At 52.8% G+C, this 16,054-nt stretch overlaps 4 protein-coding genes across 4 annotated transcripts; 3 read left to right on the forward strand and 1 right to left on the reverse strand.

Moving 5' to 3' along the window:
- Positions 1-1,391: 1,391 nt before the first annotated feature.
- Z517_11685 (uncharacterized protein) lies at positions 1,392-3,352 on the forward strand (the record flags this gene model as incomplete). Its single annotated transcript, XM_013423268.1, has 2 exons — positions 1,392-3,046; positions 3,103-3,352. 2 exons carry the CDS (start codon positions 1,392-1,394, stop codon positions 3,350-3,352), a joined length of 1,905 nt encoding a protein of 634 aa, XP_013278722.1.
- A 1,799-nt stretch (positions 3,353-5,151) lies between these two features.
- Positions 5,152-8,500, forward strand: Z517_11686 (uncharacterized protein; the record flags this gene model as incomplete). The annotated part of the gene is made up of 5 exons (XM_013423269.1): positions 5,152-6,061; positions 6,118-6,251; positions 6,303-6,741; positions 6,805-8,162; positions 8,240-8,500. 5 exons carry the CDS (start codon positions 5,152-5,154, stop codon positions 8,498-8,500), a joined length of 3,102 nt encoding a protein of 1,033 aa, XP_013278723.1.
- A 1,601-nt stretch (positions 8,501-10,101) lies between these two features.
- On the reverse strand, positions 10,102-12,155 carry Z517_11687 (uncharacterized protein; the record flags this gene model as incomplete). The annotated part of the gene is made up of 2 exons (XM_013423270.1): positions 10,102-11,871; positions 11,925-12,155. The coding sequence occupies 2 exons, from the start codon at positions 12,153-12,155 to the stop codon at positions 10,102-10,104; spliced, it is 2,001 nt and encodes a 666-aa protein (XP_013278724.1).
- Positions 12,156-14,225: 2,070 nt separating this feature from the next.
- Positions 14,226-15,220, forward strand: Z517_11688 (uncharacterized protein; the record flags this gene model as incomplete). Its single annotated transcript, XM_013423271.1, has 4 exons — positions 14,226-14,271; positions 14,341-14,389; positions 14,447-14,904; positions 14,961-15,220. The coding sequence occupies 4 exons, from the start codon at positions 14,226-14,228 to the stop codon at positions 15,218-15,220; spliced, it is 813 nt and encodes a 270-aa protein (XP_013278725.1).
- Positions 15,221-16,054: the final 834 nt, after the last annotated feature.

A 16,054-nucleotide genomic window follows, 5' to 3' on the forward strand; every position in this document is an offset into this window, starting at 1 on the left:
GCCACCTCACCACTGTTGAACAAGACACAACAAGCCAATAAAGTGATCGTCATGACAGGATGCCTGACCGGCTAGTTGTAGCCCCTTGCCCACGGCTTGCCTCACCGTTAGCCACTGTCTTTTGCCCGTCATTTGTTCCCCCCATTGATTTTCTACATTAGGATTTTTCAGATTTTTTTGTCGATACTACTTGCGTTATCCAGGAACCGAGACCCAACCCTCTCTCCACCATCTGTGACCGAGTTTACCTGCTCCTGCTACTACTCCTAGCCAGCTAGTCCAGCTAGTCACCTAGTCGAAGATCTTCTTTCCATGGCCCTTGTCTGCCACGACTCATGACTACTGCCACCACTGTCACCACCATCACTGCTACTTTTCCCATTTACCCTTTTGCTGCTCTGTGGTCTTTGCGCTGGTCTAGTCTCGAATGGCTTCGTCTTCTCTTACACGCCCACGACGCCTCACCAGACTCATTTCACTCTCTCTCACCTGGTCCGGTCTCCCTTGCTTTCCGCATGCGCTGCTTCTCTGTTGTTTGCTGGTCCCCTCTCTCCCTCTCTCGTCTCTCTTCCCCGTTCCTCCTCGTCGTGCTTCCGCCTACTTCTCGACACCCGTCCAAGTCCCCCAGGTCTAGCCTCCCAACTCTGCCCTGGCCTGCCTGGGTGGTGATTTTACGTTTTGCTATCCACTCTTCCCATTTCTGTCACAAGCTGTAGTCTGTCCGTCTGGGTTTTTGTTGCCTTCCCATTCATCTCGCGACCCATCATCCCCCCTCGCCATCCCAATCTTTTTTACCCTTTGTCAAGAGCCCTGTAAGCTGTTTTGTTCTCCGGGGTTCATACATATATCTTCCTATCTTCCCACTTCTGAGCCTTTCCCTCCTCGACCTTTTTCTCTCCTCCTTTACCTTCTTGCACATCGGTCCGAGTGATTTTTACGCCAGGACATGCTACACTGCTACTTCTCTAATTTTGAAGTTCCCTAGTCCGCTCCATCCGCCGCATTCACCACTGCACCATTGCAAATCCTCGCCGCTAAGCCGCCTTTACACATTTCCCATTCCAGCCGGTGTTTTCCACAACCCTTTTGAGGTTGTGCAGTCAAATTCACACCCGTCACCATCACCGTCACCGCTCAACCCCGTCCTTCAAATTATCTCTTTGTATAACGTCCTAGTTATCAACTCTTTAATTGTTCAACTCTTTGACCCTCATCATCGTCGGTTCCAATAATTCATCAATTGTGATTCCGGTTATCGACATCATCGCCTTTTCCTAATCATCTCCGTCACTTGCACACGCACTTTACAACTCCCGAGCTTCTTTTGATGGCGCGGGTGTGAGCCTGCGGTTTCGGTTGTGCACTTGATTGTGGAGGCTGAAGAGCTGAAAATGGAAGTGCGTGACACCAGGAGTTCATCTAACGACTTATCCAGCGCACCCCCGAGCGATGCTGAGAGCACTCCCGGACCTCCGAATTATCACCCTGCGCATCGCGACTTAGGCCTAGCAGGCAATCTTGGTGTTACAAACAGCTGCAGCGCGCGACAGACCCAACCGAGCCCCGGTGCAGGTGTCAGTACCTCACCAGCCACAGCTGCAGGTGCACGCCAAGACAACGGCGCAGCACCACCACCAGCGCAGCCTGTCAAAAGACCACGAAAGAAGCGCGATCCCAACACGCCTGAAGAGAAGAAACCGCGAGTTCCTCGTAAGCCCCGTGGAACAGCCCCCACAGCTACAGGTGTACGCAAGAAAACCAAAATAGAGCCGCCAGATCAAGGCAGCATCGTCATCATGCCTCGGTCCCAGAGTGCAGGTCTGCAGGCCTCTACTCTGGTCCAACCAGTTCAGTTCTCCCCTCCAGATGCGACCGAGAGCCGCCGAGATGAAGCCGCCAAGTTTTCCGAATCTGGCCTCACGATGCACAACCAACCGTTGCGTGCCCGCACATCCCCTCAGAGGATCTATGAATATAAACCACGTGAATATGGGAGCAAACAGCACGCCCCACCACCGCCGCCGACTCCTCCTCTTCCTTCTCACTCCTCCCCTCCTCGCGCAACTAGCATGTACGATCCCATCAGATCCGTACAGCGACCTGTCGACACCAACCCTCCCGCTCCACCTCTCGCACGGCCCGCTGCTACTCCTCCAAGAAGATCCGATAACCCTAGTACCTCTCCAACCATCTCCAGCATCATTGATCACCATCCGCATCCGCATTCCGACACCTCGACTGCTACGACCGTGGTTACGCATCAGGTGAAGACGGAGCCTACCCACAGTCAAACCAATGGCAGGGTGGCCGAGTCGCCAAGAGTCAACGGCTCATCAGCGATGGAGGTAGATCACATCATGTCAGACCAAGGGCAACCCAAAAAGCTCGCCTCTTCACGAAAAGTGCCATCGGAAGCGTCCACTCGCCCAACGTCCCCGAAGCCGGCTCGGGCTAAAGAGCAGCCGCCTCCACCACCAATTGGGTCTGGACTTCTCTCGGCCAGTCTCTTTGGTGGGGATTCGAGCAGCGATATGCCAAAAGACTCAGAAAAAGGACCCAACATCGTCCTGCATATTGACTTGAAGGATCCTGGTAATCGAGTCATCAACTTTGCCCGTATGGCCGAAGAGAAATATGGGTTCGCGGCCCTATACCCTCGTCAAGCTGCCCAAAAAGAACGGCTGGCCAAGATTGCTGCTGCCGGTGCAGCGTTAGAACGGTCAGCATCTGGCAGCAAGTTTGGAGGCACGTCAGCTGGAGACAGTGGCGATGAAGACCTCAGCGTGGACATCGAGCGTGACTCAGACAACGACGGAGACGTCGCGATGTCTGGAGTCAATGGCGGACAAGAACAACCTAACAGCGGCACCGATGGCCCAGGCCCCAAACGTCGACGGCGAAGAAAGGTAGAGGAGTACGACCAGGACGATCCTTTCGTGGACGACAGCGAGCTACTCTGGGAAGCACAAGCAGCGGCCAGTAAGGATGGATTCTTTGTCTATTGTGGACCGCTTGTACCAGAGGGGGAAAAGCCGGCTGTTGAGAGGTATGTATACCTGTTGATCCAGATTCCCCACAATGCACTGACTGACATTAATACAGGGCGGATGGCACGATCAAGCGGGGTCGCGGGCGAGGCCGGGGTGGTGGTCCTGGTTCTCGTGGCGGCAGAGTAGCCGCTGCGGCTTCCGAAAGAGCCTCTGGCAGGGGTGGAGGGCCTGGATCCCGGGGAGGAGGTGTTACTCGAAAGCCTCGAATCACAAAGGACGACCGAGCACAAATGGAGAGAGAGAAGTTGCAGCGAGAGAAGATGGCGCCACTCGTGGCCAAGCCAACTGCATATCCTGGTTGACGGTGGGACAACAGCACTGTAGTACAAAGACGGAAATGCTGGGGATTCCCTACTCAGCGGATTGAACGTGTCATGAAAAGAGATTCAATGTGCATTGGAGCGATGGTAGAGGTCAGCGGGTATGGACTTGTTTTAGTCAATTCACAGGGTCGGGAAAGAAGCCAGGGTGGTTTGCTGTTGTAACACTGAGCGGTGTATTTTTAATATTCGGCCCATCAGCATCAGTGATGGAGGATGTCATGTCAGACCCACGAATCACACCACTTTTGATCGAGTCAATCCTAATGCAGATGTATCCTACAAGGTGGATTTAGAATAAAGGGGAGAGGGTTTTGGCCTTTTTTGGGTTCTGAATCCTTTTCCTTTTGGAACCTTCATCTGCAGTGGCTTGCAGCGTGGTGGCTTGATGCTAGTGCTGGAGCATCTTGCACGAAAACGTCATAGCGCATCTTGATATGGCAGATGGCCAGGGATCAGGCCAAGGTCAACAGGGGAAGGGCATGGAAAAGCGAAAATTCCCATGGTCTAAACGCTAAAAGTGAGACTGGCAAGACTGTGCCACCCGAACTGACAAGAAGAAATATTTTGGCCAACCCGTTCCCAAAGAGCGATACGATCAACAGGATCAACAGTATCGAGAGGCCAGCAGGCTAGGTCGATCAAGTAGATGCCCCACGACGTCCAATCCCAGAGGTCGACACGCCTGCCGAAAGGGCATTGATCTTTTGACTTTCAAGGTTCCCATGCCGTGCTTGCCGATCCCCATGAAGTGCCAGTGTTGGATTGGGCACCTCCAACGGGGACACTTTAGGGACCACGGGCCAGCCTACGAGGACGAGAAGGTACCCAGTTATGCCCAGTCACCGCCCAGTCAAACGCCCCCAATAAACGGCCACTCAGGCAAATGGCCCCCCCTATCCTTCCCCTTAGGTTACGAGTAAACAGTCATCCCGGCAATCTCTCCCCCAAACTCGCCTCGCCCACTAATCAGAGAAAGGTGCGGCGGCCAGCGGTTAATGGGCTTGGGGCTCTTGAGATGCACATTTCTCCCTCCCATCGTCAGGTGTGGCTTATGGGCATCCACCCGTGCATGATTCCCGACACTTTTCTGGTTACGCCCCATGAGGTCCGTGTCCGCCATGATGGATAGTTCATCGGGGGTGGATTCTTCCCAGGCTCTAAGCCAGACTTGTACTGAGTACGAGTAGTCATCCGCCACCACCGCCGATTCATGCATTGACCCATTGTGCCATCCTCCTCTCTCTTTCCTCCTCAAGGCTCAAGCCCTTCCCTCACACCTGATCCCTCGCTTGCGTCTGCGGCTGGTGACTGGGTGAACTGGTGACTGGCAACCCGCGGTACAGCAGCACCCTTCTCCCGACTGGCGTTTGAGACACTGTGTGTGCGCTGCTGCCCGCTCCGTCTATCCCATCTAAAGTAATTGTCCCCAGTCAACTAGCAACTAGCAACCCACGACTTTCTGCTGTGAGCATTAGAGAACCAACCATCCAAGCTTTCTCATCTTTACCACCTCTTTTTGCTCTTCTCGCGCTTCGAACCAATCTACTCGGCCTCTTTCTCGTCGCACCTTCGATCGGACAACACTTGCGGCAAGCATGTTGTGCACACCAGCGCTCAAACTGCTGCCGTTTCGTCTTGCCTTCCCAGGCTAAACCGTACTTCGTCGCTCCCACCGGCCGCATCGACAATCTACCGGTTCCCCTCCATCCGAACATACTCGCTGAGGGTAGTTCTAGGCCTCTTAGAACAGGGTGAACAAGAGAAGGAGACAGTCAATCATGGACGGGTTCTCGAGCTTCTTCGGCCAGCCATACTCCGGGACGGATCCACAGGAGACAATGGACGGCTACACGCAGGATGACAGTATGGGTGGCATGGATCCCAGTGGCATGGACGCCTCAGCTTTGGGCCAGGCGCAAACCCTGGAGCAGATCATCATTCAAAATCAAGATGAATTGATGCGTCGAAGAAACACATATCAGTCCCAGTATCGACAAGGCTCGCACGATCATACCCGCAGAGCGTCGATGCTCGAGTTTTCTTCCGCCATAGACAGTGACTTGGCCAATTTTCAATTCGATCCGAACCCCAACGAGCCCAGCATGTCCATGGGCCCGCCCAATGTCATGTCGATGCCGAAATCCCTCGATCCACGAAGAGTCCGTTCTAGGGAGGATCTGTCCCTGAATACCCGTTTCTCCCAAATGAATACCAATTTTGACCAGATGCCGGCTGTCAACAGCTTCTCTCCTGTGATGGTTCCGAGCACCTCTGTTCCTCTCGAAGCATCTGCCGCCTACATTGCGCCGGGTATGGACATGGCGATGGATTTTGACAGTCTAGCTGGAGGCACAAGTGCTCCAGGCATGCAATCAGGCCCAATGCAAGAGGCCCTCTTCACAGCCTCGCCAATTGAACAAGGTTTTTCAATCCCTTATCAACCCGTCAGCCATGATCCAGGCGGTGGCTCAATGAGTCCACCCGTTCCCAACCCAATGGCAGCAATGGCTCAAGGCATGACCTCCATGCACGAACCTTTCCCAGGCCCATCTCATCACCTCCGACGGCAAACCTCCATTGCACCCATGGTACCGGGCTCTCTCTCTACCATGGCTTCTCCGATACATATACAGGATCACGCAAACAGACGACACTCTATAGATAATCAATTAGGGTTTCCCGCGAAAGGTACTGTGACGCTGTAAGAGCAATTCTGATGGTTGAATGCTGACGCGATCTGATAGATGCTAATCAAACTCTGAGGGCTATGAACCCTCCGTCTCTGCCACATATGCCGCCAGTACCAGGTGGGCCGTTACAACATCCCAAATATCCCAATGCCTATTCCTCTAGCGGGTTTGACATGCTAGGAGTTCTTGTGAGTTCCTACTCAAATTGTTGTCCTAGACCCCGTTGACTTTTGCCATAGATGCGCGTTGCGACTAGAGCACGACCCGAAATCAATATTGGTCCCGTTGATTTATCCTGTGCCTTTGTCGTTTGTGATATCGAGAAATACGATCTGCCAATAGTTTATTGTTCAGAAATGTTTGAACGACTGACAGGCTATACGAAACACGAAGTCCTCGGTCGAAATTGTCGCTTCCTCCAGTCACCAGATGGAAGAGTGCAGTCGGGGCTCAAGCGAAAATATGTTGACAACAACTCGGTCCTCTATCTCAAGAACCAAATTTCCAAAAGGGCGGAAGCGCAACTGAGTCTGATCAATTATCGGAAAGGCGGGCAGCCGTTCATGAACCTCTTGACCATGATTCCGATTCAATTTGATTCTGAAGATTATAAGTTTTACGTGGGTTTCCAGGTCGATCTTGTCGAGCAACCAAATTCGGTGTCCGGAAAGAACCCAGGTACGGCATTCTTCCACGCATAACCAAAGAAGACAAAAGGAAAAGAGCTAATATTTTCAACAGATGGTACTTATGAAATCAACTACAACCGAAGCTCGCTGCCAGCCTATCATCTACCTGCTCCTCCTGATCCAAGTCAAACGCTGCAAGACATAGGCCAGACAATCTCCCCGGACGAGGTGTCCAAGCTCTTGTCCACTCTTGGGCGTGGTGACTTGGAAGTGTCAAAACGCGTCCGGGACAAGGTGCTACTGGAATACAACGACGATGTTTTGCATGTCCTCTCACTGAAGGGACTGTTCCTCTACATATCTCCCGCAAGCCGAAGAGTCCTAGAGTACGATCCCGCTGAGCTTGTTGGCGTAAACTTATCCTCGATATGTCATCCGAGCGACATAATCGCAGTTACCAGAGAGTTGAAAGACACGCCGCCTGGAGAGCCGATGAGCGTGATTTACCGGGTCCGCAGGAAGTTCAGCGGGTACACCTGGTTTGAGGCGCACGGCACTCTCTACGTTGAGCAGGGAAAGGGCAGGAAGTTCATGATTCTTTCGGGACGAGAGCGGCCAGTCTATGCCCTGGATCGGGCTGACCTCTTGACGGATGGCAACCTCGGCGAGAGTGAGCTGTGGTCCAAGATGTCGACGGCGGGAATGTTCTTGCATGTGTCCTCCTCTTCTCGAGTCATGCTGGACCGACTCCCTGAAGACCTTGTCGGGACCAGTTTGCAGGCGTTGATGAGACCAGACTCGAAAAAGGAACTCCTACGTTTGCTTGAACTCGCAAGAACAGGCGAGAAAGTGACCTTCAGACATGACCTCCAGAATCGACGAGGCCAGGTTCTGCACGCGCAAACGACAATCTATCCCGGTGACGCTCGGTTAGGCACCAAACCCACCTTTTTGCTTGCGCAGACCCGCCTGCTGAAGATGACGCGTGCCGCGCTCCTGAACCAGAGGTCAGTGTCAGCAACATCGTCGAGAACAGACCGGGCATCGGCAGGGTCTGCAACTCCAACGTCACGTCCGTCAATCCGATCGTCTAGCAATACCCTAGATGGATCTAGCAGGAATTCTGTCGAACACCCCGGCTCTCTACAATCAACAGGCACTCTCCCCTTGAGTCTAGGCAACCAAGACGAGGCGCTGGCCTCGGAAGACAACATCTTTGACGAACTGAAAACAACCCGAAGCTCCAGTTGGCAGTACGAACTTAGGAAGATTCGGAATGAAAATCGGACATTGGCCGAAGCCCTACAAACACTGCTAAGTCGCAAAAAGAAGCGCAAGAGGAGAAAGGGGCTCGGCCAGGTTGAAAAGGATTGTGCCAACTGTCACACGCGAGTTACACCGGAATGGAGACGGGGTCCAAGCGGCAACCGTGATCTGTGCAACAGCTGTGGTCTCCGGTGGGCCAAACAGGTACGTGATCTTTGCGCTTGCTGTGCAGAGGCGTGATCAGAAAGGTAGATGCAGCTGACACTTTTTTATAAATTCAGAACGGACGAGTATCCCCTCGCAAACCTTCGGGACAAAGTGATAAAAGCTCCAAATCTCCTGCCCAGATTAGGCCGACCACCAAGCCGGAGGCTCAGAATGGTGGAGGCTCTGAGACAATCGATGGTGGCCATACCCAATCGATCGGGACCTCATCCGGGACGCCCAAGCGGGAAGAGAATGCAGATGAATGGAAAGGGCAGATGCCCCCGAAAATTGAAGAAGGCGATGAACCTCCACATCCAAGTATTCTGCCGACATGACCATGGACCAGAGGTCGTCGACGGTCAACCTTGCCTCGCCCTTTTCATAATTCCAAAGAAACAACTGCCGAGACCGTCAACCCCAGGATTGGAGTTGGTAACACGAAAAGAGCTATCGCGGAGTTGGGGCTCTATATTCCAGTTGTTAATTATCCACGGACTTTCACGCTTTGACGAACGAATTCCGTGGACCAGAGAGTCCCAAGCAGGGGCTACGATTTGGTCCGTCCGACACAGGTTCAAATATACTCACCATGCTTGGCAGTTGGGACTTTTAGTTGAGTTGAGACCATCTGGACGCTTATGTCTTATGTCACCTTCGGTTCGAAATCTTGTCACTATCATACCCCGGTCAGTTCACAACAGGAAGGAATAAATGAATAACATGCGTCGAATCAATGTTGCGAGCCTAAGTTTGGGCTGGGACCTCGGACTGCTACGAAGTTTCATGATGATGCAAATGCTTGGTCGGGCGTTGGGCGCGAAGACTTATATATAATATGAGATACGCCGTGCAAAGATTATTGCTCATTTGAGGGAGTGGGGACGGGGACGGGATGCAGGGTCGACCAGGCTCTGGCGGAGATGAAAGATGATCAGCGACGGACGGACAGGCTTGACCTTGACCTTGTCAGTGAAAGGTGCATGCATGTATGCATTGCCACAGACGTTCCACATGCCATTGGTATTCGTTGGGCAAAAGGGAGAAAAGGGGAGGAGGCCATGTGCAAAACCCCTCAGGGGCCTGGTTTTTTTGGCCGGACAAGCAAAACAGTTTGTTCATCCCGAGTACTCGGTAAACGAGAACGAGATGTGACGACTCTTCATCAAGGTTCTTCTTTCTTCTTGTTTTGTCATGCAAGCATGATACATGATACACGATATGATCGATACACGACACGCGACACGCGACATGCGACGTCCGCTATGCTGCTTCAATATACTGCTATATTGCCACGCTGCCTATCCATTGTATGTAAATCAGATATATCTCCTCCTCCTCCGCTGGTTTTCTTAAACCTTCTTCTCGTCCCAGAGGAATCTCATCAGGTAGGTAGCTAGGATGTGGACAAGAAAGAATATGATTTGACCAATAGATATGTAGATATCTGCGGAAAACCAAGAGGATACAAAGCAAAAAGTCCATCATCGTGTCGTGTCGTGTCGTATATATCTACACTGCAGAGGTTAGGCTTGCGAAGTAAAGAAAGTAATGACCCTTCTCCGGCCCCGTGGTCCCTCTCCCTCCCTGCGCATGTGTTTTGGTGGGTGGGTGGGTGGGTACATCTTATACATGTATGTATGTGGTACGCGCAGAAAGGGGAAGAGAAAGTTGGGGACCGTGACAATGGTCGTCGGGTACGAGGTTCGCTCCCTACAGTCGGGGGCTTGATGGTCCAAGTACGACGGGCGATGGAAAACGCAGTCCCGGGGCAACGAACACAGATACGGGGGAAAAGAGAAAAAGACGGGACAGAAATAACACTATATGAAATTGACAGACCACAATATGAGTTAAAACACAGAAACCAAAATGCATCGGGAGATTTGGCTGTGCTGTCAATCCATGCCCCCTCCACCCCCATGCATTCTTACCATCTCTATACTCGATGCCAAACGATCCGCTGGCTCGACGAAGCGTCCCTGCTGCTTTGCAGTGGCAGGGGATCCGAGTCCAGAACCCAGACCGAGTCCCGGCGACGCAGCTGCACTTGCTCCGCTGAGGCCTGGGCGATAATCGAGCTCACCTTGTTCGAATCAGGACCCGGGATGGTGTTTGCAAACGAAAAGGTCGTGCCAGGCGGAGGTGTCAGACCTCCTGGTGGAGTGCTGTGGCCTTGCTGCAACTCGACTGGTGAACTGTACCGGAAAAGAAGAGGTAGGGTCGACTCCTTCCATACTGGCATGTGATTGCGGTGTGTGGAGAACATCGTCAGGAACAGCCCGGTCAGCCCGAGCACGACAAGCGCCAGGGGATAGCTGATCCATGGCCAGCGGACCACTATCACCGCCTGGTTGTGCAGAGTCGTCCCAGTGGCCACGGTTTCTTGTAGCTGCTGGAAACGACCCGTCACTGCCCGCCCAACACTATCCGCGACGTCGCTGAAATTGCCGTTGCCGTCGATCGCCTGCTGACCCGCAGAGCTCCACGGCCCCGAGTTCTGGTCGAAGCCCGTTGAGGAGAAATTGTAAATGTCCCCCTGTTGAGCAGGGTCCGGGTACCAGTACCCGCCATAACTGTAAGTGGTATTTCCCTCAAGCGCTATCCGGAGGGCTTGAACAAGCAAGAATGCTCGACCTTGAGAATCATCGTTGCCGGAATCATAAACGAAATAACTCGTATCGTTCACTTCTGCCTCCCAGCCAGTCAAAATGCGCCCATCGGGTTGGTTCTGACTAATGATAATGGTGCCGTAATCTGCCGTTGTCGCATGTGAGATGGTCGTGCCGGAGCGGACCGCAGTGTCCATAGTACGGACACACGGTGTAAACGCACATTCCGTGGCAGATTGGACGACCAGTTGGTCGAAGGAGGAGGTTGTGTTAATGTCGAGATAGCCCATGGCAAACAGAGGAGAAGAGATGCCAGCATATGATTTATTGTCCCAGCTCTTACCCCAGTGGCTGTCCGGCGTAGGGTCAATATTCAGTGGCCACACCACGCGGCGTGGATAGGTGACAAACCACTGCACGCTGCTCGCCAAAGACAGGTCAAGAGTTACCGAGACGTTAACGGGATTTCCGTGCGGGAAGGAATAAGTTGGTGTCCAGGTGGTGGAGGAAGACGTCCGATTGCTCTGAGAGAACTCCTCGAAATGGGAGGTCAAGTTGATGTTGTACGCGTCTCTCCCGAGTTTGACTTTGCTGGTCATGTCTGTACACATGGTGCACAATGCAAGAGTGTTGTACACTGGCCATGTGCAATTTCCACTGGGGCAAACAGGATTCGGTATGGCGCCTGATGCCCCTCCAAACGCTCCGATCAAAGCATTCAATGACAGGCCTGAACCACCCAGATTTCCAATCACCGATTCATTGTACGAGGTCGGGGTGCGGATCGAGGCAGGTTGCGATGGGACAGGGCTGTCGCGCACTACAGTGTTTAGAACTTGTTGTAGAAATGGCTCGAAGCCGAGAGCCAGGACGGTGACCAATGCGGCGACTAGTGCCTGAAGACTACCTCGACGACTGAGAATGAGGAGAGTTGAACCATAAGGGCCACGGCTGGCTTCCTCGAAAGCGTCGACGGTGTTGAGTGGCCGTGGTTTTCCGATGAACCACAGCCATTTCTCCTGTCGAATGGCCGAAGCTAGTACTGCTAGTAGGGCAGCCTTTGCAAAGCCCGCAAGAAGGGATATTATTGCGTTGATCTGGCAATAGACATTAGAATCTCTCAACCTTTGACAAGCGCCCGAGGACTCACCGTCAACCCCTCTGGGAGATCTGGAACAGCGCGGTTGTCGTATACAAGGAGAATGGCAACAATGGCAATGAGGATGCAGATACACAGCAACGCCGCTGACAATTCCCACAACCAATTGTCCAAGCTCATCCGGGTCCACCATGGTGGTGGTTTTGCGGGATCTTCTGAGGGTGTTATGTCAGATATCAGTCGGCTCTGAGTGCTGGACTGGCTGCTGAAATTTACTTCCATTTCAACGTCGTCGAGTCGGTCGTAAACAGGTCACATTCCTTATTCCAAGGGCGAACAGTGGTGACCCATACTCGATGGTATATATCGACGGGCCTGAATCCCAAGGCCTTCGAATAGCACCATCCCGGCACGGGGGCAAATTCTCAGAACACGCTCATCAACAACATCAGCCACACAATGGCGAGTCTCTCTTCTTGGTAATGGTGGGGGCGATATGGTTCGGAGGGTGGTCCTGAGCTGCGAGCGCAACCAGCAGCGCGTAGGTGACATGACGAGGCCTTCACAGAGTGTGCATGCGAGATGTTTTCATTGTGTACAGGCACCGACGAAAAGAGTCTGGGGGTGGCTATATTTGTCGTACCCGTGCGGCCGCTGCGGAGGCCTGAAGCCTGAGCGCAAGAGGCGGCCTGATCAACATGTGCGGGCTTACATAACGCACGAGGCTGAGGGGGGCTGTACGGTGATCTCGGGAGGGAGGAAGGGAGGGAGTCATCGGGCGGCATTCACCGACGAGAGAGAATTGGGTGGCATGTGTGCGTGTGTGTGTGTGTGTGTGTGTGCGAGCGATGGCTGGAGAAGTTTGTTAGGGCAAGGAAGCGAGAAAACGAAAAGGCGAGAAAGGTGAGGGGATCGACTCTGCGAGGACAAGAATGATCGACAGTGGTTACTTCACACCTTTGCTGCCCAACTGGCTGCCCTGAACTTGTAAGGGCCTCCGGGGGCTCTAGAGGGTTCCTTAGTTACCTTCTTAGCTAGCTTCTGGTGCTTCTGGTGCTTGCTAGGCTTCCTAGGCACCCGTAGGCTAAATGCTAGGCGTGGTGGCTTCCCTATTCCCCGGCCCATTGATTACCCATTGGCTACTCCCCCTAGTCCCACACTTCCTTTGGCCTCTTTCCTAACGGCCGTTCCGCCCAGTCGGTGTTTCAATCATCTCCCCCCTTCTTCGTCCCTCTTGCATCCCCGGCAAGCTTTCGTCCCTCCTCGAACTTTTTTGTCCCTTTTCCCCTGCCCATGTAACTCTCCCATCTCGCTTGAAAGCATCACTTCTGCCCGGTCCAAACCGCCCGCCTCGTTGATGCTGACACTGCGAGAGATCATGATGGAAAACAGACCATCATTTCATCACCTCGACTGACTCGACATCTGATCACCGTCCTTCTGGTACCCAATCGACCGAGTCTCGAACTGGAGAGGCTCTAGTCCTGTCCCACAATTGGACGCCGTCACCCAATGCTTGGAGTCGAATGGAGTAGGGACATACCGGAAAAGACCCTGGGTGGGTGGGTGTGTGGGCGTGTGGGCGCGTGTGGCTGCCAGGCTTCACCAAACCCCCCCTGGTCGCAAATCCAGCCTTCCCGAACCTCGTCTCTCACACTTCCTGCTTCAACACTTCCAACCATACATTTCTATCCTCACAGTTCCCCTCTCCTAAATCACACGTCCCAAGACCTTTGTCACTTCCGATAGACACAAGACCTGACGCCTCTTATATCATCCAGTGCGACCTTGTCCCTACCCATAGTGGTCAAATTCGTCAATATCAACATCCCACGATCCATCCTCGCAGCGCCCTCCTGCACCTTTGCGCCCACTCCATCCCACTGCCAGGAGCACCTGCCTGCACCCCTCGACCTCTTCGGTCCAGCATTAAATTGCCTCCCACTTCACTTCCGACTATTGCAGACTCTCGACGTGCTGGTCCCGAGTTCTTGCGATACTCCTGCGAATCCTCTCTCAACCTCCTGAACCCTCGGGCCGTGTCTGCGGCAGCGCTCTCCCCCCTTTTGACACCAATAAAGAAAGCCTCTCAGTACAGAACCAAATCGCAGGGATAGAGGCGCATATAGACCTCGGACTTGTTTACAGATCGCGTCCGTGCGCAATCACTTTTACTTTCGGATTGTCCCTCGGCCATAATAAAGCTTGCCCCCAGCTTCTCCGGGACTCTGCCCTTTTTGTGAGAGAACGAACCCGTCAGCTATAGTCTCAGAGCCTCTTATACGAGCTTCACAATTCTTTCCACTCCAGAAGGGGACTTTTTCAGTAATTCCCCAGTTCGAATACTCGACCATGGCGGACAAGATTTCCATCACTATATGCGGCGATGGAGGTTGTGGTATGTTCCTTACCTTCTGCGTGCCGCTGGCGAAAGTAATATGTTCCGCTGATGCTTTCCCTTTTGCAGGTAAATCGTCTATTACATTGCGCCTGGTCCGATCGCAATGGACTTCCGAGTACGTGCCCCCCTCGTTCTCCAAGCCGGAAAGGATACTCCTGCTAACTCTGAGCAGATATGATCCGACTATCGAGGACTCGTACTCGGTGACTCGAACAGTGGACGGCTTAAACTACTATCTCTCACTCACTGACACAGCCGGCCAAGAAGAATATCGGAGTTTGTGGGCTGCCTCCAACCTCCAGTCTGATGCTTTTCTTCTGGTTTATGACATCACCAATGCCGCTTCTCTCGATGGGCTGTCGTGGTTCCTAGACATGATTGACATTGAAGCTGAGAACAGAGTGGAGGAGAATGCCCGTTTACTCCGTGAGAAGGGTGCCAAGGTCCGCGGCAGGAGGGAGGATGGATGGAAGTTCCCTCCAATCAAGATTGTCGCCGGCAACAAATGTGATCTCAAAGATGCCAGAGTCGTCAGCAGCAAGGTCGGCTGGGAATGGGCCAAGAGCAGAAATTGTGGCTTCATGGAAACAAGCGCCCGAGAGATGGTGAACATCGAGGAGACCTTTGCCCGTAAGTCGAGGCTGCTCTTCCGCTCATCAACAGCTGGTGCTAATCTCAATGGACAGTCATCGTGCGCAGAGTGGTTGAGGCAAGAAGACAACACGGTGCCGGTACCGGCTCACTGACCCATCAAGTCCCATTTGCCTCCAAGGGCCATACTCCTAACGTCAGTGGTGCTGGAGCATCTTATCAGATGCCAGGCTCTATGCAACCAGCCCGACAACCATCCCTGCCGAATCCTCTGCCACCGACGGAGAAATCAGGATTCGACGATGACAACATTAACGTCCCTTGGTGGAAGAAAATATTCTGCTGCCGAGGTTGACTGTTGAGTTGAGATACATGAGAAACTTCGGGCTTGTACAACAAGGCGGCCACCTCATCTATATGGCTTGTGTTGGGGTTGTAAAATTACATCAAAGGGGGCTTTCTCACCACACTTTTTAGTGGTTGGACTCTTCTAGCAGAGGGAGGGTCTACCACATATATCGACTCAGCGAACGATCTGAGAGGCAAGACACCATCGCCAGTCAGCAGCGAGCATTGTGGGGTTTGCTCCCAGGATTCCCAGCCATGATAGTGATAGTCATTGCTGGGAGACCGTGCCAGCATGATTGTCTTCGTCACTCATCATGAAGGCACGCTGGACCTTGACAAATCACTGGTTTTCAGAGGCACATGCACGAGCTCTATGGTCTTGCCCAGAACCATGAAGCAGACTGCCAGTACTTTCGTGCCTGACTGAAGGTGGAAGGATCGACAGACGCTGAGGAAAGAAGGCAGACAGGACTGTTCGCACCAAGGGAGCGAGCAGGGGTCGACAGTCAAATGTTCTAATCAATACGAGGTGTATTCCGTGGGGGGAGAATAGAGATATCCAGGTAAGACGGGTGGGAGGCCGCGAGGCCGAAAATGTGAGTTTTGAAGATGTTTAGCGATGTACACTTTTGATATGTATTATGTTGTTTTTGTTTTGTGCTGTGTATTGTGGGTTGTTGATATCTTTTGAGAGACCTAGTAGGAGCTCAATATGAGGAAGCAGAACGTATAAAACAGACGACGGGGGTTTGACATTGATGAAATGCCCACCATGTCTTGATTTTTCTACTGCCCTGCCATACTGAAGCTGTCTGCCGCAAATGTAAATGTAAAGAAAGAA

This window comes from Fonsecaea pedrosoi (genome assembly GCF_000835455.1).
Source record: "Fonsecaea pedrosoi CBS 271.37 unplaced genomic scaffold supercont1.8, whole genome shotgun sequence".
Taxonomy (NCBI): domain Eukaryota; kingdom Fungi; phylum Ascomycota; class Eurotiomycetes; order Chaetothyriales; family Herpotrichiellaceae; genus Fonsecaea; species Fonsecaea pedrosoi.